This window comes from Malus sylvestris, chromosome 14, assembly GCF_916048215.2.
Source record: "Malus sylvestris chromosome 14, drMalSylv7.2, whole genome shotgun sequence".
NCBI classification, from domain to species: Eukaryota; Viridiplantae; Streptophyta; class Magnoliopsida; order Rosales; family Rosaceae; genus Malus; species Malus sylvestris.
Genome location: NC_062273.1, coordinates 28673201 through 28693588, shown reverse-complemented (window position 1 = coordinate 28693588; position 20388 = coordinate 28673201). Strand labels below are relative to the sequence as shown.

The following is a 20388-nucleotide window of genomic DNA, read 5'->3' as shown; positions in this document are numbered from 1 at the left end:
AAACTTGAATAGTTCGAATTTTTTCTTTTTCTTGAATAGTATAGATTTCTCGATATGTAGTCTTTAGATATTTGGAATATATCTCATTGCAAAAATAAAACCCGGTGATGATGTAAATGGTTAAACTATCTGAGAAAAGAACCTCTCCCATCAAATTCACGAAGGCACACAATCTGGATCTTAGAAATTTAATCAAACGATCTACTTTTAAAGATTATAATAACTTTAGCCGATGTGACACATGACAGCCCACAGCACCTTAGCCCAGCGAATCAAACCCTGCGTGTACCGCTTTCTCAACGAACAAAAGACGACGATACCTCTCTTATCACAGTTGCCGCGAATTCTGTACTTATCTAACAATCTCAGTTTCCCTTCGAATATAATACAATAAACCCCCAAAACACGACACATTTGATCCTCCACACCTTCATACGTAGCTCGGACCGATTCTTCTTTTACTTCAATTAACTTCGCAAATTGGTGAACTGGGTTCGTAGGTTTTGGTTCGGAGCGTGTAATCTGGGGTGGGTTTTGCGAAATGTTGCGGAAATCTGGAGAATTTCGTTTGCAAAAGCTGAGATTGCTGAGAAAGTGGCGGTCTTGAATGTGCATTTTGTGGTAAGTTGTGTTGTTTTTGGTTGGTAATAGTTGTTGGGTTTAGTTTGTTAGTGGAATTTGAGAATTGGGTTTGATTAATTTTTGTATTTTGTGAGTAATCTGGAATTAGTTTGTGGAAAGTTAAAGAAATTTGTGATGTTGTTGGTGGAATTTGGTTTGTTAGATTTTCGGATTGCAAGTGATTTTTTGATCTGTTGGTTTTTGTGAACTTGCTGGTTTGGTGATTGTTCAAGTTTCTGAATTTTGCTATGAACTTATGAAAGCTGAAATCTTAAACATTGAAAGAGTGAACTTTCTTGACTCATGTTATTGCTGAAATTTGCTTGTTGGGATTTCGAATAGCGTGTGATTTTGGTGTTGTGGTGGTTTATGTGAACCTGCTGGTGTGGTAATTGTTGTAGTTTCTGAATTTCATTGTGAACTTATGATAAGTGAAATCATAATATAGTAATATACTGAAAGAGTAAACTTTACTATTATAAAATGTCAATTTGATTGAATGTACTATAAAGTGATGGGGTATTGAGTTTTTGATGAACATAAATTCCAGTGAGCAGCCTATATAGCGTGGCTTTGATCGATTTATGCTCTTTTAGGTTGAGAAGTGCAATATTGTGAAATTGGGGTCCTCAGTTAAATTTAAGAACCGTGACATATACGGTAATTTGCTTCTTTACAGTTAAGATACACAGTGAGGGCAAAAACTTGGTATGGCCGTGGCAAGCAAAACCAGAAATATGCTCGAGAATTTTGTAAGAGAAGGATCCTTCAAATGGTTGCTTGGAAATCAAAGCCCTTATGATGAAGAATTGGAGGAGATGGAAAGATCTCCTTCGGCCCGGACAAATTGGGTACCAGAGCTATCTCCAATTGCAAACATAGTAGTCCGAAGATGTTCAAAGTAAGTTTTCAGCTATTCATCTAATACTCTGTCAACTGTTACATTATCACAGTAAAACTGGATGAAACATGTGCAACTTATGTTTTTGGCTTCATTGGAAATTATTCCTTCTTGTTGGGAACTTCATATGAATCACATACAAGTTTCGGGCAATGATTTTCTAATGATAACAAAAAATGATGCAGAATCCTTGGTGTTCCTACAACTGAGCTTTGTGAAGGCTTCAATTCTGAGGCTTCTGAATCTATAAAGCATCCATCGTGTTATGCAAGGAACTTTTTGGAATACTGCTGTTTTCGAGCACTTGCTCTATCCACTCAAGTAACAGGTCATCTGGCTGATAAAAAGTTTCGACGCCTGACATATGACATGATGATAGCTTGGGAGGCTCCAGCTGCTGCTAGCCAACCCTTACTAAATGTAAGTTTCTATTTTCCTTAGAAGCTTATTTCTTATATTGTTGATATTCTTAGATACTCCTATCAGTACTGCATATACGCTATACAATCTCTTACATTCTTTTTTAACATACACGTTTTGACTATGTGTAAATAATAGTTTAGGGTTCAAGTGATTCTTAGCACTGTTGTGCTTGTTTAAATGTCAACATGTCAATAAGGGTCCTCGTCTTTTGTGCAGTTAGATGAGGATTTATCTGTTGGGGTAGAGGCTTTCTCTAGAATAGCTCCAGCAGTTCCTATTATTGCAAATGTGATTACCAGTGAAAATATTTTTAAGGTGCTTGCATCATCAAGCGATGGGAGACTTCAGTTCTTCACATACGACAAGTACCTAAGTGGACTAGAAAGGTACGCTCTCTCCCATCGGTTTACAATTTCTTCCAACTTTATGGATTTTCTGGAAGCGTATTTCTTGTACCAGGTATCAGACACTCATTCTAGTCCTAGGAATTTGAAATTTTTCTCATACAGAGCAATAAGAAAAATGAGGAGCCAATCAGAGTCGTCACTTCTTTCTGCCATGCGATCATCAAAAAGAGAGAAGGTTCTGGAAGTGGATGGAACGGTCACTACCCAGCCAGTTCTTGAGCACGTAGGAATTTCTACATGGCCTGGTACGTTGATGGATAATGTATATTGTTAAACAATTCAAATATCTTTGTTGGCTAATATCACATCCTTGTCGGTTCTTATTATGGATTTACTACATGTGAAGATAATTAATGCCAAATTAACTGTGTTATAAGCAGGAAGGTTAATTCTGACAGACCATGCACTTTACTTCGAGGCCCTGCGTGTTGTATCTTATGACAAGGCGAAACGATATGATCTATCAGATGACTTAAAACAGATTGTGAAACCCGAGTTGACTGGCCCTTGGGGTACTAGACTGTTTGACAAGGCAGTCTTTTATAAATCAGTTTCGTTGTAAGTTAAGCATTTCCTTTTATGTTTGGTGTTCTTTTTCTTACTTATTAGTGTTTTAGACTTTATACTTGTCCTGCCATGTAGCTACCATGTAGCTATTAAATATTGTCTTCTTCTTAGAACCTGATTATAAACTTTCAGTAGTGTTGTTTCTGTAGATCAGAACCAGCTATAATAGAGTTCCCAGAGCTGAAGGGGCATACACGTCGTGATTCTTGGCTAGCAATCATACGGGAGATTTTATATGTTCATCGATTTATATATAAATACCAGATCAAGGGGATTAAAAAGGATGAAGCACTTTCAAAGGCAGTGCTTGGAATTCTGCGACTACAAGCAATTAAAGAAATTAGCTCTCAAACTGATTTACGCTACGAGAGTCTTTTAATGTTCAATCTTTGTGATCAATTACCAGGTGGAGACTTGATACTTGAAACCATGGCAGATATGTCAACTTTTAAGGAATTAAATAGGTCTAGCAGTTCTAAGCCCGGAGGTGGAATGTATTCGATCTCAGCTTTGGACATGATTTCTAACTTGGGATTTTCATTTGGAACAAGTTCTAGTAGTTCTGTTGAGGCTGGGCTTGCCGTGGGTGAGATAACTGTGGGAGAAGTTACTTTGCTTGAAAAAGCAGTTAAGGAATCTAAAAACAACTATGAAAAAGTGGTGCTAGTGCAAGCAACAGTAGATGGAGTCAAAGTGGAAGGGATCGATACAAATTTTGCAGTAATGAAGGTAAGTGGTGATATTGTTTAAGTTTTAATTTGGCCTATATTCTCTAACCTAGCATATGGGTTACCTCGATTTTCTAGAAAAATTGTCTAAATTTGTTGAGCACTTTCAGGAGTTACTCTTTCCAATGATGGAACTATGGACGTGCCTTCTTTCTTTGGCATTGTGGGAGGATCCGTTGAAGTCTTTGCTTTTCTGTTGTGTTTTCACTTACATCATTTGCAGGTAAACTGCCAGTTGAAATTTCATTTCTTTCTTTACTCGTTAATCTTTATTTTAGACTTACACATGAGGGGGAGTGTGGGAAAAAGGGATGAATAATTAAGAAGTATGATTATCCCACATGAAAAGTAAACATAGTCAAACTTTGATGTTCACTTAATGTAACATGGTTTTTGGTGACAGTAACAATCCCTCGAAATGAAAATATGGAGGTTTTAAATTTCTTGAAAACTCTTTGAATGAGAAAGTGGGTGTAGCTACAGAAGAAATCGAGTTCTGGGAATTATTATGGTCTTGGATCTTGATACTCTAGAGTTTCTTTCCACACCACACCAGTAGGACTTTTGTCTAGACTCACACAGGGAGTACTTTTCACTTTTCACTTTCAGGGGATGGCTGAGCTATGCCTTTGCGCTGACGCTCGTCTTTATTGCGGTCTTCATGGTCCTCACTCGATATTTTAGCCAAGGAAAGTCCACTCACGAGGTTAAGGTGTTAGCCCCTCCAGCGATGAATACGATGGAGCAGCTTTTGGCTGTTCAGAATGCAATATCTCAAGCTGAAGGGATCATCCAGGATGGGAACATTGTTCTTCTCAAGCTACGTGCCTTGTTGCTGTCCCTTTTTCCTCAGGTTCCGCTCTCTTATTCCTTGCTCGTTCCTCCACCTTTCGTCTTCAGTTAATTTATATACTTTAAGCACATTGACCATGGATAACGATTCTGTGTAATGATGATCAGGCGAGTGAAAGATTCGCTATAGCTCTTCTGGTTATGGCTTTGGCTCTGGCGTTTCTGCCCGTTAAATACATTGTTCTATATATCTTTTTGGAGACGTTTACATGTTATTCGCCGGTGAGGAGATCTAGCACAGAGAGATGGACGAGAAGATTGCGAGAGTGGTGGTTCAGCATACCCGCGGCGCCCGTTATTCTTGAAAGAGAAAAAGAAGAGAAGAAGAAGAAATGATGTTGTAACTATTTGTGAAATGTGTTAGTTTGTTCAGGTAAAGTTAGTGTGAGTGTGTAAATCTTAACAAGGAAGTCAAATGAACTCTTAAGTACTGGTTTGGTACTGAGGTGATTTTATAAAAAAAATGGGTATAAAAAAAAGCTGAGCTAAAAAGGATGTTTGTTAAACACTTAAAAACAGCTTATTTTCAGTCTTGGGTGAAAAAAAGCTGAAAACGTGAACTAGCAAAAATGAGTTTATTCTCATAGCATATCAGAAGCAGTTTTTTTTCTTTAAAGCACAGCAATACCAAACCTAAATCAGTATGAAATTTAAGAAAAAAAGAGGAAGAATATAAATACAAAGGTTTGTTTATCCAATCTATTCCTAATTTTATGAGCTGCTGCTTTCTCCGGCGCAGTCGGCCGGGATAAATCATAGAGCTGCTCCTGCAATCTGCAACCGTTCAAATGATCTAACAGAGACGGTCTGCGTCCTGCTGCCATTTTTGAATTTATTACTGTACATCTGTTTTCTTTTTCATTTTTCCGAAAGAGGGTGCATAAAGGGAAGCACATCGTTAACCTAATTTAAATTACGAGGAACAAAATTTGAATTAAGATTCATAAAGTAGCACATCTGTTGTAGTCAATGCGCTGTGTTTGGGTTTGCATTATCCTTTTTTCCTCTTTCATCCATCCATTTCGATTTGATAAACAACAATTAAGTATGATGTGATCCGAACAAACGGAAATTCAAATTTCAATCGTGTTTTCGAAACATTGAATGACAAAAAGAATTTGAAAATAAAAAATGTTCTACCCCAGAAAATTAGAACTTTTATTGGCAGATTGCAGGCATCCACATTAAACCCAACAAAAAATAAATCAAAAGCAAAAACCAACAAATAATCAAATATTAATTCTAACAAAAAAGAGTGAATCGTCCCCTTCAATTTAGTCACGTAGGCAGGGACATTCCATCACAAACTAGTATTCGTCCTTTTCCTCCGCCGCATGATCATGAATCATGATCATCATATTGTTGTGAAGAGGTGGTTGATGGAATTGGAGCACAAGAAATCGGCGGCCTTCGGCGTAATAACCGGAATGTTTCCGATGTAAGGATTGGGAAGCATGAAGCAGGAACTCACCTGACCATCCCCTCCTCCTCCTCCTCCTCCTCCTCCTCCTCCCCCCTCTCCTCCTACACCTACGACACTCCCTACTCCTACATTATTATTGTTATTGTTGTTGTTAATATCATTACTATTAATGTTTGTGCTGCTACAATTCTCCTCCGTCGTAATAACCGACGACGAATCGTTGTCCTCGTTCCTCATCATAACCTTTCCGGCGATCCTATTATTATTCATGATCTCCTCCTCCAGCAAACCATCCACATTTACCTCACGTTTCTTTGAAGGAGGCGGCGGCTGCGGACGAGGCTGTCGCGCATCGTCCTCAAAGCGCGAGCGCCCCGTGAGCTTCTGCACCAACGCCATGAAGTCCCTCGGGTGCGTGTGGATGATCTTGGGTGAATGCGTGTAGATAATCACCGGGTGGCGCTGTTGTTGGGCCGGTTTTGCCCCAGCCACAGCGTTCACGAGGGAAGGCGTGGATGATGACGCAGACGATGATGGCGAGCCCGACGACGAGGAGGGCGAGGACTTTTTGATGGAGTGGGAGTCCTTGTTGATCTTCAAGGGCGGAGGGTAAAACAACGTCCGATGATTGTCGTTGTTGGAGATCACGTCCCTTTTGTTTGCGTTTGCATGTGGGCTCATCGTAAATATTGGCACTTGTGGGGACACGTTTGTTGGAGAGCAGGGAAGCGCGCAAGGGCCTCTCAAAAGTACAAGAAGTTAGATGAAGGGGAAATATATATAGAGGTGGAAATATGTACGTGTGATAAATTTTGCTCCTATTTGCATGGGATTGGTTGAAACAAATTTAGAGGGTATTAAATGTACATTTTTTCTTCAGTACCTACATACACTGATAACCGTTGAATTTGATCTAACGACTTTAAAAGCATCAACGCTCTCGGTGCAAGTAGATAACAAAGGAAAATCGATCACTGATTTCGAATTCGAAGGTACATACACAATGAAAGTACGGTGAAAAATTGGGATGTGCTAGGATGATTGATCGAGTGCAGGCGTTCCTATGATTGTATGAGTGGGATTTTCGAGTCATTCGTGCCTGTGGTTTGATTGGAGTATGGATGTATGAGGAGGTGGCTCCGATATTGTCGAACTGGGCCAGTAGGGATGTGCCAGGTGGATTGACCGTTGAGATTTGTCTGGGGATGGCGTGAGGTGGTGGAATTTGATGGCTTATCGGAGAAGCAAAGTATTATTTTTATACTTCGGTAATGCTAGGGACTCCGAATGGCTAAACTAAATTTTTGTAAATTAAACGAGATTAAAATCGATGATTAGATTATTACTTAAATGTTAATTAATGTGTTTATCTAAACTACATATTAACATAACTCTCTGTCAGAAAAAATAGAGTGAAAAGACAATTTAGTCTACCATCACAACAAAAAAAGTTAGGGGTAGTAAAGTAAATTTACAAAATAAAATTTTACTTTTTTTGTTTAAGTCTCACATATAAGTAATTTTAAGATCTCTAATTAAAAAAATAAAAAATAAACTCCTCTCCCTCTCTCCCCACTCCCACGTTCTCTTTTTCTCTCTTCCTCTCTCCTTCATTTTTAAAAATTAAAATTAAAATTTCAGGGCATATACTAATTTCTTATTGGTAACACGTCATTTTGTTTGCAAAATTTTTAATATGAAAATTTAATATACCTAGCATTACTCTTTTATACTCATCTCCCACTTTACTTATGATACACGGAATGCAAAGGTTTTTTTTAACTAAAATTGCCCCTCAGATTGTCGTAACTTTTTACTTTGGTCAGTAAGATTTAAACTAATAAAAGTAGTCTTTGAGATCAAATCATTTTGGTCCTTCTGCAAAAATTCTCAAGAGGATAGAAGTAGTCTCTGAGATCAAATCATTTTGGTCATTTTGCGAAAAATCATATTTTAATTAAAGAAATCACCAGTTCAAGAGGAGAGATTAATTTCACCACATTACGCTCTTTCAACAAAGATTTCTTACTAAGGGACCAAAATAATTGATTGTGGACAATCTCATGAACAACTTATATTTCAGAAACCAAAGTGAAGAATTATGCCAATCTTAGAAACAAGTTAGGAGTTATGCCAATCTTAGAAACTAAAGTGAAATATTATAGCAATCTCAATGACCATCTTTTAGATAAAAAAGTTGGAATGCATTATAAAGTTCTTAATGTCGTTGTTCAGAAAACTCACGTTGCTATATTCATTATATTTTAGTTTATGTTTTTATACATAAATATTCTATAACATATTACTCGTGTCATCTATTTATATTATAATGTATTTTACCTTTATATATATTATAATACATATATAAGATAACACGTAAAAGTATGATTGTCGTGCAATAAAAGTCTAATACATGGTGTCGCAGCCCTCTTAATTAGTTAAAGAATCATTTTGGAATGGATAAAATACTTTATCCCATCAATTTCCTAGCAACTCCTATAGATTGAAAAGAAAATTGATTTCCAAAGCTCTATGGCTAAAATAAATGATTTTTCATACACTTAACCATTGACTTTGTTTTTATGTTCAATTTTGACTTGGTTGCTGATTACTTCAATAAGATTCTAGTCTGCAAATATCGGCTGCTACTTCCTTGATTTCATGCTACATGATATTTGTTAAAATCAGTCACTTACATGTTGTACTTTTCGTTATAAATAAAAGAATGAGCTAAGTTAACGAGTGAGTGATGTGAGAAAAAGAAGAAAGCATTAATAAATGGCTGTGATTTAGCATTAATTTGATGGTGTCGTTCTATTCATGTGATTTAGCAAGTTTAAGTGTAAAAGGAATATGCATAAGAATGCGAAAGCTCGAATGCCAAGTTGTGGTCCATAAAGCTCTCTATATTTTAGTTCATGTATGGTCCCCTATGAATATGGCATGATTAATACATCTGTGATCCACTCACCAACAAACTTAATTTGGTCTCCTCCTTTTTCTTTAAGATTTCATGATATGTTTCCCCTACATTTCGTTGATGTATAGTCCACGTGCTTCCTCATCGATTTAATATGTGTTGTTTATGCGTTATATTTAAACAATTTTATATGTAAGTTCTTAAAAGAATGCATTGAGACTTGAGAGTGTGAATTTCATCAGAAAATTGAGAAATATTGCAAGAACCGGACTTCTAAGGAGTCGGGTTCCTTTGCCAAGTAATTTTAGGATAATTAAAACATCAATTGTCTTTGTTAGTGTGGACAATGCATGGAGGACTATAGTCCTTATTGCCAAATCCATGTACTTGATGTTTTTGTAATGATTTTCCGAAATACTCTATTTCTTCGATTGAATTCATTGTGGGTCACTTAATACTACAGTCTAGTGATATTCATCTTCATTTGTAAGTGAAAGGTCTTATGTTCGATTCTCGCCAAAAGCGAATTTGAACCTTAATATTGTTAGCCCATTGTGAGGCTAAACTCACCTTCCTCGCCCTTAGTGTATATAATATTGTTTATTAAAACAACCAATATACTTTCAGCAGTGATTATTTTAGTGTGTTTAAGGGCTGGTTTGGTATTGCTGTGCTTTGAAAAAAAGCTGCTGTGAGAATAAACGGCTGTGCTGTGAAAATAAGCAGCTGTGAAATAAATCAGCAGAGTGTTTGGTAAACTTTTTTGTAAAAGTGCTTTTGGAAAAAAAAAAAGCAGTCTGATAGTGGGTCTTTTCATTAAAGGAAAACTGTAACTCCATGTGCTTTGAAAAAAAACCATTTTTCCAAAGCTACAAATAATAGCTTCAGCTTTTTCCTTTGATTTCAACTTATTCTCACAGCAGCTTCCAAAATAAGCCCTTTTTTTTTTTTAGTTTACCAAACACCTAAAACCCTCACATTTTTTTTTCATGTGTGCTTTTTTTTTAAGCATCTCACTCCCAAACCACCCCTAAGTGCTTTGGGCCTGGTTCATACACACCACATGATGATATAGAATAACATTGAAGATAACCGTTAAAGCAATTTAGGTATAGCTTCATCCTTCAATCATACAAAGAAAATATGGTGTGTAGGCGATAGCTTGTCTATTTCTCTTGCACCAACAACCACCGTCCATTTCATCATCAAATTCAATAAGATCGACCCCTTTTATGATTCCTGATATGTCGACATTGTCGAGGTCCATTTGACATCTATTGGACATTAAAAAAATAAAAATAAATAAAAAAAATTAAAAAAAAACCTTCGAACCATATTATTTCCTCCTTAATTTTGTTTTCTTTGGGTGGTGCTGTTAGTTTTCTATAATATGCACACTAAATGTATGTCTTGAGAAGTCATTGAATCGAAGCAAAAATGATGAATCACGAACGGCAGCAACATCTTCTGCTTTCTACACCCTTATGCATTTCTATATGGAGCGGGATTTTGTCATAGAATATTGTGTATAAGAGTGAGAACCTAAACTTTATATTTATTGGTGAGAGTATTAGGTTTCTTACTATAAAGAAAACCTTAATACATATATTTAACACCTTCAGAATTCATGACTTAATATGATAGATGTGGATGCAAATTTCTTCCTCCTCGATCTTGGACGATTTTGCACCTACAAAACAATTAACACCTTAGGTTAAGGCCAAGAGCCTCACGCGCCCACGATGAATGGGGGGGCTTTGGCCGAAGAACCTCCGATGCCAAAGTTAGAATTTAGAGAGAAAGAGTGTTTAGAGAATTTTGGGATTTTTGCCAAAGTGTTGGAATTAGCTTTTTGGTGAGAATGGGAGTATATTTATAGGGATAGGAGGTGGCTAGGGTTTTTAGGTTTAATTAGTCAATTTATTCTAATTAAATATGAAAAGAATAAATGGGTGGTTATAAAAATGAATGACTATTTTAATAAGGAAAATGGGAAAGATGAGGATGTGAAAAGTGGGGGGCCGGTTTTGGCTATTAATTGGGTGATTTAATTGACTATTAAGGATGATTTTAGGAGATATGATAGACATATATTATTTAGCTAATTGATTAGCTAAATAATGAAACAGAAAATACTAGGTCTTGGGAAATACCTTATAGAAAGGATTTGATGAAAGATGTTTTTAATTGTTACCTTTTTTGGGTACTTTTGACTTGATTGAAAGATGATTGCCCACTGCTCGCGCGTAGGAATCCTGGTATGCCTCGAGGGTATTTTTGTCCTCTTTTGTCCAAAAGTCCACGTGTCGCCTAGTGAATATTTTTGGCTCCACAAATGCCCCCACACCTGTTGGGCTGCTTGTAGGAAAGGGCAACAGGTGTAGAGATTTTTTTGCTTTAGGAAACTTAAGACTGCTTCCTATTTTGATGTTGATTCTCTCTTTAAATGGAAATTAGATCCTTCTAGGAAAGGGAAATAAATTTCTCTCAAAGCCTATTTAAGTCCACCTTAAGTGGGTTATTAAATCAACTTTGGAGAGCGATTTATTATACCCAACAAGAGAGAGAAAGTTAGAGGATATTTGTTCCCCCTCCTCTAGCAATCTTCTACATCTTGCCCGTGCAAAGGACAGTCTTTCGTTGATTTCTTCGTCTTCTCCGTGCCGCACCAATGTAAGAAAAATTTAATTTTTCTTGCCTTCTTCTTGGATAGTGCTATTGCGGGGTAGCCATCGGGGTGGTGCGGCACGTCGGCTGGCAGGGGCCAGGAGTTGGCTCGGCATGGGTTGAGGAGATGTCGTGGCAGGGACCACTGCTTGGGTAGCTTGGCTTGGCTTGAGCCAAGGGCAGCTTGTGCAGCTGGGGTCGAGGATTGTGGCGTTGGGGCGCAGTGCTAGGCGAGCCACATGTCTCATGTTCTTTGGGCTCTTGGACCTGACTCGGGCCAGGCTGGCGATTAAGAGAAATAAGGAGATTGCGGGTCTCATGGGCTGCTGGAATGTTGGGCATGCAGGCCTCCTGCCTGCTGGAATGCTGGGTTGAGCTCCCCTGCTGAGTACCATGAATGTTGTTGGCTGCTTAGTCCTCTTTGTTAAAAGAAAGGTGGGCTGCTCCAAAAAGAGGAGGTAAAGAGGATCAAGGCGGATGCATTGGCTCGTCTGATCGCTGTCGTGGAGCTTACTATGAATGAAAATGGAAAGAAGAGATCTTCCCCGCCTGCTCATGAGATGCCAGTTAAGAAAAACTGAAGACTTCTTCTGCTGCTCATGAGGGTCCGTTTGCTACCGAGAGGTATGTGATTGACATGACTTCTTCCAATGGGAAGAAAAATAAGGCTGCTAGATCTGAGCATGTGGCGTCTTCCATGTTGAGAATGGCTAGTACAATTGTGGATAAGATTGCTCAGCGTAAAGGTTTTATCATGCCCCCAGTGCCGAAGTCTGTACCAGGACGTTCTTTGGGAGCTAAGTCCGGTTCACCTTTTTAGAGACTTGCTATTATGAAGAGTGGTAAGGTGAACTCTGCTACTAAAGTGGCGCCAAAGCCTGTTCCCTTTGTTACTGAGATTGATTTGCCTCAGATTCAAGATCTTAAGCTTGCAATTTCTGAGCTTCGTTTTGCTGCTTATGCTAAGAAGGGAGTGGATGAGCTGCAGCGTGTCCGTGTTAGTCTGCTTAAGAAGAATGAGCAGCTGAATGGTGAAAAGGATGGGTTTGAGGTTTTAAGACCTTCTCTATTTCTCCGGAAGACTTGCTTGCTTTTACTTTTAAGGCTTCCATTGGTGAAGTAGTTGGAGAAGTTAGTGCCCAGACTGGGGTAGCCGGGGGTGAAGCGCCGGATGATGCCGCTGCTAAGAGCGTTACGGCTGTTGAAGGTGTGGCGACCGAGTAGCCGTGGGATGTCCAAGCTGCTGTAGTGTAGTATTTTAGGTAGCCTTTAGGATTTTCTTTGTTTTTCCTTGTAGCTCTTGTTTTGCTTGAACTCATTCGGCCTTTGCTAGTTGTTTATAAACATGTTTTCCTTCGTTTTTCTTCATCTTCACTTCTTTTGTTCATGCCCTAACCTTTAGACTTGATAGACCAGTGGCAGGCATGCTACTTTTTATAAGCAGACAAACTCGCGTAGCCTATGCAGCCGTAGGTGTTGGTGTAGAACTTTGCAAAGTTGTTAGCCATAGGGTTGGCAGCCGGATGCCTTACTTACAGAAGCAGACAAGTCCGCGTAACCACTAGGCTGTTAACCTTGACTTTCTTCAATTCCGTAGGTTGCGTAGCAAGTATCACAACACTTTAGGACTTGGTGTAGGTTGTTCCGCGCTTGGCAGAGGTGAAGCTTATCGACTACGTAGCATGTCGGCAGTGGATAAAACTTCGTATATGCGCGCTAGCTTGTTTAACCTTTCACAAGAATGTGCGGTTGTATAAGTCTAGTGCGGCTTTACTGCTCGAAGGGCAAGCCGTAGGCAGTCTTCCGGAATCCGTAGGCTACCTTAGTGCACTCGGTAACAGCTTTAGGATTCCAGGGCAGCCGTCCATCGGATGTACTGCGTAATGTGCCCTCTCCGTCTCTAGGGCCCGGTTCCCCACGGATTAGGCCAAGAGACCCAAAATCCTTCAGTTAGCTAAGCCTTGAAAAAGACCATTACGGCTACTTCTAGGAATCCCGGCGCAAGCCATCGTGCATCTAGTTATACTAGGGCAGCCAGGCTCATCCACGTCTGGATATTCGGAGTGTAAAGTTTATCCTCCCGTCTTGGAGAGCTGACCCATATGGGTGTCGGGGAATTGGTTTACCCTCTCGCACTGGAGAGCAATTAGTTTACCCTCTCATACTGGAGAGCATGGTTGGTCCCTCGGGGGGCGCAATTCCTGCGGTGGGTCCCTAAGAAGGGCACAGTCTTCTTTTGAAGTGCTGGAGTGATCACTTGTTGTAAGCATGCAGCCGAGCCAAGTTGTGATTACTTCTGAATTCCTCATTGAAAAACGAGTGAAACGAACGAGAATTTAGCTGTAAGGTAGGAACTGCATAACAACTTGATAGTCCTCGACTTGTGAGGTGGTGCCCGTCGAGCTTTTTAAGTCTTCGGGCTTTAATGTAGTCGGAGGTCACACATGGTACTTCTTCAGATTGTAGGCGCTCCACTACTTTTCGATCTTTTTATCGTTTCATGGTAGCGGAGGTATAATTACTCTTACCGCCTATTCTGCTGAGCTTGTACGGACCTTCCCAGATGAGATCCATATTTTTGGATGTTTCGGCCTGCCTATTGCCTTGAGGATATCTCGGCATGGACATATGCTGCTTGATGCCATATTTTTTGAAGAACTTCGCCAAATCTTTGCCCACGAATTGCAGGCCGTTGTTGGTGACGATGGATTAAGGGATGCCAAATCGGTAAATGATGTTCCTCCATATGAAGCGCTCTATATCCGTCTGAATCGTGGTCGTCATGGGCTCTGCTTCCACCTATTTGGTGAAGTAGTCGGTTGCCACGAACCACGGCTGCTCGCAAGCCTTTGTAGTTGAATGCGTCGTTGACATGCGAATGCCAGAAATCTCCATTAAGGGAATATGTGCAGCTAAAGTGTGCTCGACTGCCTTCGGGGCATCGTTGGGTCGAGTTGTTGCGTTCGTCAGAAAACTTTGCATCTGCCAGGGTCTACGCCTTTATCGTCGCCGGTTTGGATTCGGCGGAATAGTGCGTCATGATGATGACTGCAGGTAACTGTGGAATACAGGTAGTCGGGCCCCCAGCTCTTCTCGCATGATGGTAGAGCTTATTGCTACTTTAGATACCGTCAAACATGCGAATAAGTCCTCCGCTGCTTCTAGGGAGGTGATGTCGGGTACTTCTTCAAGTCCTTGAATGTGCATTGGCGAGCCTCATCCCAAAATGCATGCTTCTCTGCTAAAGCAAAAGAGTCTGCCAGAGTTAGATCTTCTTTCATGATCAATTTTCCGAATAGCGGGTGGTCTGCTGGAAGGCTGCTCTAGTTATCGAGTCGTTGCATCCGACTATTTTTGCCTTCTCTATTTTGAACCTCCTCACATAGTCGCGAAGCGACTCCTTTGGGTTCTTCATGACGTCGAACAAATGGTCAGACTTCTTTTTGATCGAGCGATAGGATGAATATTCTTTGGTGAAAACCAAAGAAAGTTCGTAGAAATTCCGGATGGATTGTGGCGGCAGGGTGTAGAACCAATCTTGCGCCTTGCCTTGTAGAGTAGTGGCGAATATCTTGCACATGAGATCATCGTTGTTTCGATAAAGGATCATTGCGCTTTGGTAACGTTTTAAGTGTCTCTCCGGGTCTTCATCCCCTTTGAAAGATGTGAAATGTGGCATGCTGAACTCGCGTGGAGGCTCTGCCTCCTCAATCTCCTCCGTGAAGGGTGACATGCTTATGTTGATTATGTTCCGTCGTAGTGCCTCGTCGGTGACCTTGTTACGTTGGAAATCATGCAATCGCTTGGTCAAGAGTCTCTCTACTTCTTCCTGAATTTGCCTTTGTTGGGGTAGCGGAGCTCTCGGCTGCCCCCAGTCATGACTTGCTAGTCTAGGCTGCTCTTCCATGTGTTTAGCTCGTCTATGTCGCGGATGCAGTGCATGTGGTGCGTTCCTAGTAGGCGAGCGAGTTCTTCGCAGGCTGCTGGTTGAACTTGAGCTGGATTGAGTGACTGCTTCTCTCCGTCCGTCGTGCTGCCTACTCTGATGTGAGGTGGATGACGCTCCTTGTGGGCTTAGCTGCGAATAAACACTTTGCCCGGAAGGTTGCTCATGTTGACTATCGGAGTATGACCCCAACCGTGAATGTATGCTCATTCGTGGGCCTAGTCGAGAGTGCATGCTCCTTCGCGCTCTAAGATGGGAATGTACACTGCCCAAACGTTCGGCTCGTGGCTGGTCGAGTGGCTGCTTACCGGGACGCTGCTGGAAATGTTCGTCTGCCTTTGTCCTACTTCGGGATACCTCGTCCGGGGCACGTTGGATCCCGATACGTTGCAAAAGTTGATTCACCAAGGTTTTCTGTTGTTCAAGGGCACTCGTCAACTCTATGACTTGTCGAGACAAGTGTTGTTCGCCATTTGGATTGGAAGAGCTTGGAAGGAATGCGCCTCATTGGGCAGTGGAAAGGTGGTAGACTCCGGGCGTGAGATTTGGGTTGGGAAATGTCAAATCCGCGAAAAAATGTGGTGAGAATGCCCCTGGCTCGATGGTAGGTCCGGATGGTTGAGATAGTCTTGGGCCGACTTGGACTGCTTGGAAAGCCACGGGAGCAGGCTGGGCCGTGAGAGTGGGCTGCTCGAAAGAAGCAGGCTGGACCACAGAAGTGGGTTGCTCGTTGGGAGCAGGCTGGGTCACAAGAGCAGGCTGCTTGGCAGGAGCAGGCTGGGCCACGGGAGTGGGCTGCTTGGCAGGAGCAGGCTGGGCCACCGGAGTGGGCTGCTTGGCAGGAGCAGGCTGGGCCACCGGAGTGGGCTGCTCGACGAAAGCAGGCTGGGCCACGGGAGTAGGTTGCTCGTCGGGAGCAGGCTGGGTCACGAGAGCAGGCTGCTTGGCAGGAGCAGGCTGGGCCACGGGAGTGGGCTGCTCGTCGGGAGCAGGCTGGGTCACAAGAGCAGGCTGCTCGGCAGGAGCAGGTTGGGCCGTGAGAGTGGGTTGCTCGACGGGAGCAGGCTGGATCACGGAAGCATGCTGCTCAATGCGCGGTGCATGTGAATGCGAGGCTTGGGCTTGGGTCCACGTAAACTTGGATGGCACGGCTTGGATCGTGGTCTTGGTATCGTGAGCCTTGGATGGCACGGCTCGAGCCGTGGTGAAGGCTCCATGGACCTCGCCACGAGTGGCTACCGAAGTAGCCACCGTGGTGGTTCCCATGGTGGCCGTGGTGAAGGCACCATGGACCTCGCCGTGGGTGGCTACCGAGGTAGCCACCGCGGTGGTTCCCATGGTGGAAACTCGTGGTGGTGATGGCGCTCCCCTTATTGTCGCATTTTGCCTCACGGATCTCCTGGCCGTGGTGAAGGCTCCATGGACCTCGCCACGAGTGGCTACCGAAGTAGCCATCGCGGTGGTTCCCATGGTGGCCGTGGTGGAGGCACCATGGACCTCGCCGCGGGTGGCTACCGAGGTAGCCACCACGGTGGTTCCCATGGTGGAAGCTCGTGATGATGATGCCGCTCCCCTTATTGTCGCATTTAGCCTCACGGATCTCCGCAATCCCATTTCTTGAACATTAGAATTTTCACTTGTGGAATTTTCTAAATTTCTAGCCATTATATTTTGCTTATACGTTTTATCAAAGAACCTTTGCAAGTAAAAAATTCTAATAATAAGAACGTATGAAAAATATTCAAATGGACTAGAAAATAAAGAAAAAACCTTTTTGTGCGAGAGTCTTCTACGAGTATGGATTTCAACTCTCAATGAAAGCACCAATTTGTGGATGCAAATTTCTTCCTCCTCGATCTTGGACGATTTTGCACCTACAAAACAATTAACACCTTAGGTTAAGGCCAAGAGCCTCACGCGTCCACGATGAATGGGGGGGGCTTTGGCCGAAGAACCTCCGATGCCAAAGTTAGAATTTAGAGAGAAAGAGTGTTTAGAGAATTTTGGGATTTTTGCCAAAGTGTTGGAATTAACTTTTTGGTGAGAATGGGAGTATATTTATAGTGATAGGAGGTGGCTAGGGTTTTTAGGTTTAATTAGCCAATTTATTCTAATTAAATATGAAAAGAATAAATGGGTGGTTATAAAAATGAATGACTATTTTAATAAGGAAAATGGGAAAGATGAGGATGTGAAAAGTGGGGGGCCGGTTTTGGCTATTAATTGGGTGATTTAATTGACTATTAAGGATGATTTTAGGAGATATGATAGACATATATTATTTAGCTAATTGATTAGCTAAATAATGAAATAGAAAATACTAGGTCTTGGGAAATACCTTATAGAAAGGATTTGATGAAAGATGTTTTTAATTGTTACCTTTTTTGGGTACTTTTGACTTGATTGAAAGATGATTGCCCACTGCTCGCGCGTAGGAATCCTGGTATGCCTCGAGGGTATTTTTGTCCTCTTTTGTCCAAAAGTCCACGTGTCGCCTAGTGAATATTTTTTGCTCCACAATAGATATTCTCAATAATTGTCGTTTTACTTCACTATCAAGTACTTCAGGATAATCAAATATTACTTCATCTCTTATATTCTTAATCAATTAGGACTCCTAAATTGATGTAGGCCCAATAAAAATCTTACAACCTATTTGTACTTTCCACACATCCCTAGTTAATTTGTATCAATTGATTTTCTTCAGTTCATTCGATCATATGATTCAAAATTGAAAGATGTATGTTATAGATAAAAAAGTACAAGTCTTCAATATTGAATTACTCGATAGTCCGACTTTATATTCATTAAAATGACACATCGTGTAATCAAACGAGACCATGGTTTGTGTTGATCAATGGGTTACACAAAAAACAGATTCCAATGCTCCTTGGTCCTATCCTATGAGTTCGAAATGAACCTCAGTAAAATAAAAGTTGAGAGACATGTTGTCTTAATGTAAAGACACACCAAATCTAGATCCAAGTATTTAGACTGTACGGACTAAACTAATTCCCATAAGTAGATTCGTAATACCCCACGTCGGCATGTCAATAAATTGTCTTGTTTATTGGTATGTAAAATAGTCCGCTAATTCTGTATAATAAACGGACAAGAATTGTCTGCCCTCCTAATTTCGGTGCTTTTCTATTTTGTGTGGTTACGGTTAAACCACGTCAACATTTTATATTATTTTTTTATAGAGATAATAAAACAAAAATGAATAGTAATATAAAATGTTGACATGGCTTAACCGTAACCAGACAAACAAAATGGCACGGGAGGGCACCGAAAATGAGAGGGCAGACAATCCTTGTCCATAATAAACAAGGCAATGTAATGCAAATGTCATAAAAAAAAAAATGATCATAAGTTCGTGCTATATCAACTATGTGATTTAACCACAATAATATGCGACGGAATGATGATCACATTGATTTTTTTTGTTTTGGTCCTTTTCGTGTGGTATTCGACATAATGAGTGGAAACGTTCTCATGCCCTTTTGTGATGTTTTGATTGGTGCAAAATACATAATTTAACGTTTGTCTATCCTTTAACGTGGCATTGTGATAGTCCCGGAAAACAAATTTATCTAACTACTTACCATAAGAAAAATAATTTATACTGTGCGATAGTGGTGTAGAAAAGTTTAGGGAAAAATGGTGTAAGTCTTTAATATTCTGAATTACTCGGTAATCTGATTTTATATCCATTAAAATGACATATAGTGTTCAAAAGCCAGTAGGTAGTTAGGCCATCTCTAACCGAAGAAGGACCAAAAGGTTCCCTTTAGCTTTATAGCCATGCAAGAAATTATATTTTAATGAACAGTTTATCCCATATTTTATACAATCTTCAACTGAGGGAGCCAAAGGGCCATAGGCCAAACATAACCCTTTGACAAAAAACCATCTCTAATCGAGGGGGCCAAAGGGCTATAGGCCAAACATAATTTATTATTTTAATTGAATTAATATGGTTAATTAAATTAAACTACCATATTAAAATAAAGTTTTCGGACATATTTTGAGTGCCACTTGTTGCCAAATGAATAAGCCTCTGGATTTCTTATCTTTATATAATCTCAATAATTTTTTTGGATAAAATTTCAAGTGACACGTGTCTTTAACGTAAGTAACTCTCCAGATTTCTTATCTTTATGTAATCTCAATAATTTTTCGGATATGATTTCGAGTAACACGTGTTGCTAAAGTAAGTAACTCTCCATATTTCTATCTTTATGTAATCTTAATATTTTTTTCGGATAGGAAGATAAATGGGCGCATATGAGACGAGACGATGAAGAATTCGATGAAGAAGATGAAACATGGTGCAACACAACATATATGGTAGCAATAACTGGGGTCATGGCATGTGAGGAACACAAAAAAACAACCTTAATGGGGTGGCTTTGTTGGTGGTCACGCTTACAGACCGCGAAATAGAGAGATCGCGCATGAGACTCTGATGAATAACTATTTCAACTCCAACTCGGTGTACACAGAAGAGGATTTCAAACGTCGGTTTTAGATGATGCGTCATGTCTTCGAGCGTTTACTTCATGGTGTCCAACATATCAATCTATACTTTCGACATATGATGGATATAGCAGGTCGCCCGGGTTTCTCACCTCATCAAAAGGTTACTATTACACTCCGAATGCTGGCTTATGCCTCCCCAGCTGATGCAAAAATATATGAGGGGCCTAATTTTCCTTTGGATTTAAGAACTGGTAATATCCCTTTAAATGAGTACATGAGGCGTCATAGGATGATACGCTCGCGTGCCACAAACAAGTACCTACAACAGTATTTTGTTGCACATCTTTGGACCAAAAGAACAATGGAGTAGACGTTTAAGTTTTATGTTGTTAAATGTTTTGTTTAATGTTGTTTAAGTTTCAATAACTCCCCCAAGTAGTACTAGGGTGGA

The 20388-nt window shown here is 40.5% G+C and overlaps 2 protein-coding genes across 5 annotated transcripts; one reads left to right on the top strand and one right to left on the bottom strand.

Moving 5' to 3' along the window:
• The first annotated feature begins 286 nt into the window (after positions 1-286).
• On the top strand, positions 287-4940 carry LOC126600350 (uncharacterized). Of its 4 annotated transcripts, none has more exons than XM_050266940.1 (10): positions 287-621; positions 1301-1522; positions 1708-1942; positions 2261-2331; positions 2431-2597; positions 2733-2910; positions 3069-3648; positions 3758-3870; positions 4257-4500; positions 4608-4940. In XM_050266940.1, exons 2-10 carry the CDS (start codon positions 1332-1334, stop codon positions 4833-4835), a joined length of 2007 nt encoding a protein of 668 aa, XP_050122897.1. In that variant the 5' UTR covers positions 287-621; positions 1301-1331; the 3' UTR covers positions 4836-4940. The 4 variants fall into 4 exon arrangements, with proteins under 4 accessions (XP_050122897.1, XP_050122898.1, XP_050122895.1 ...); XM_050266941.1 differs by having other exon boundaries at positions 288-621; positions 2455-2597; XM_050266938.1 differs by having other exon boundaries at positions 288-621; positions 2162-2331.
• Positions 4941-5633: 693 nt separating this feature from the next.
• Positions 5634-6661, bottom strand: LOC126600352 (VQ motif-containing protein 20-like). The gene has a single exon (XM_050266942.1). The coding sequence runs from the start codon at positions 6601-6603 to the stop codon at positions 5854-5856; it is 750 nt and encodes a 249-aa protein (XP_050122899.1). The 5' UTR covers positions 6604-6661; the 3' UTR covers positions 5634-5853.
• Positions 6662-20388: the final 13727 nt, after the last annotated feature.

What these genes read in the sequence shown, in the direction of transcription:
- LOC126600350 (XM_050266938.1), top strand. Translation starts at nt 1,332, where the DNA reads ATGGCCGTGGCAAGCAAAACCAGAAATATGCTCGAGAATTTTGTAAGA. An exon ending in TTCACTTACATCATTTGCAG is followed by an intron (nt 3,871 to 4,256) that starts GTAAACTGCCAG and finishes TTTCACTTTCAG; the next exon opens with GGGATGGCTGAGCTATGCCT. An exon ending in TGCTGTCCCTTTTTCCTCAG is followed by an intron (nt 4,501 to 4,607) that starts GTTCCGCTCTCT and finishes AATGATGATCAG; the next exon opens with GCGAGTGAAAGATTCGCTAT.
- LOC126600352 (XM_050266942.1), bottom strand. Translation starts at nt 6,603, where the DNA reads ATGAGCCCACATGCAAACGCAAACAAAAGGGACGTGATCTCCAACAAC.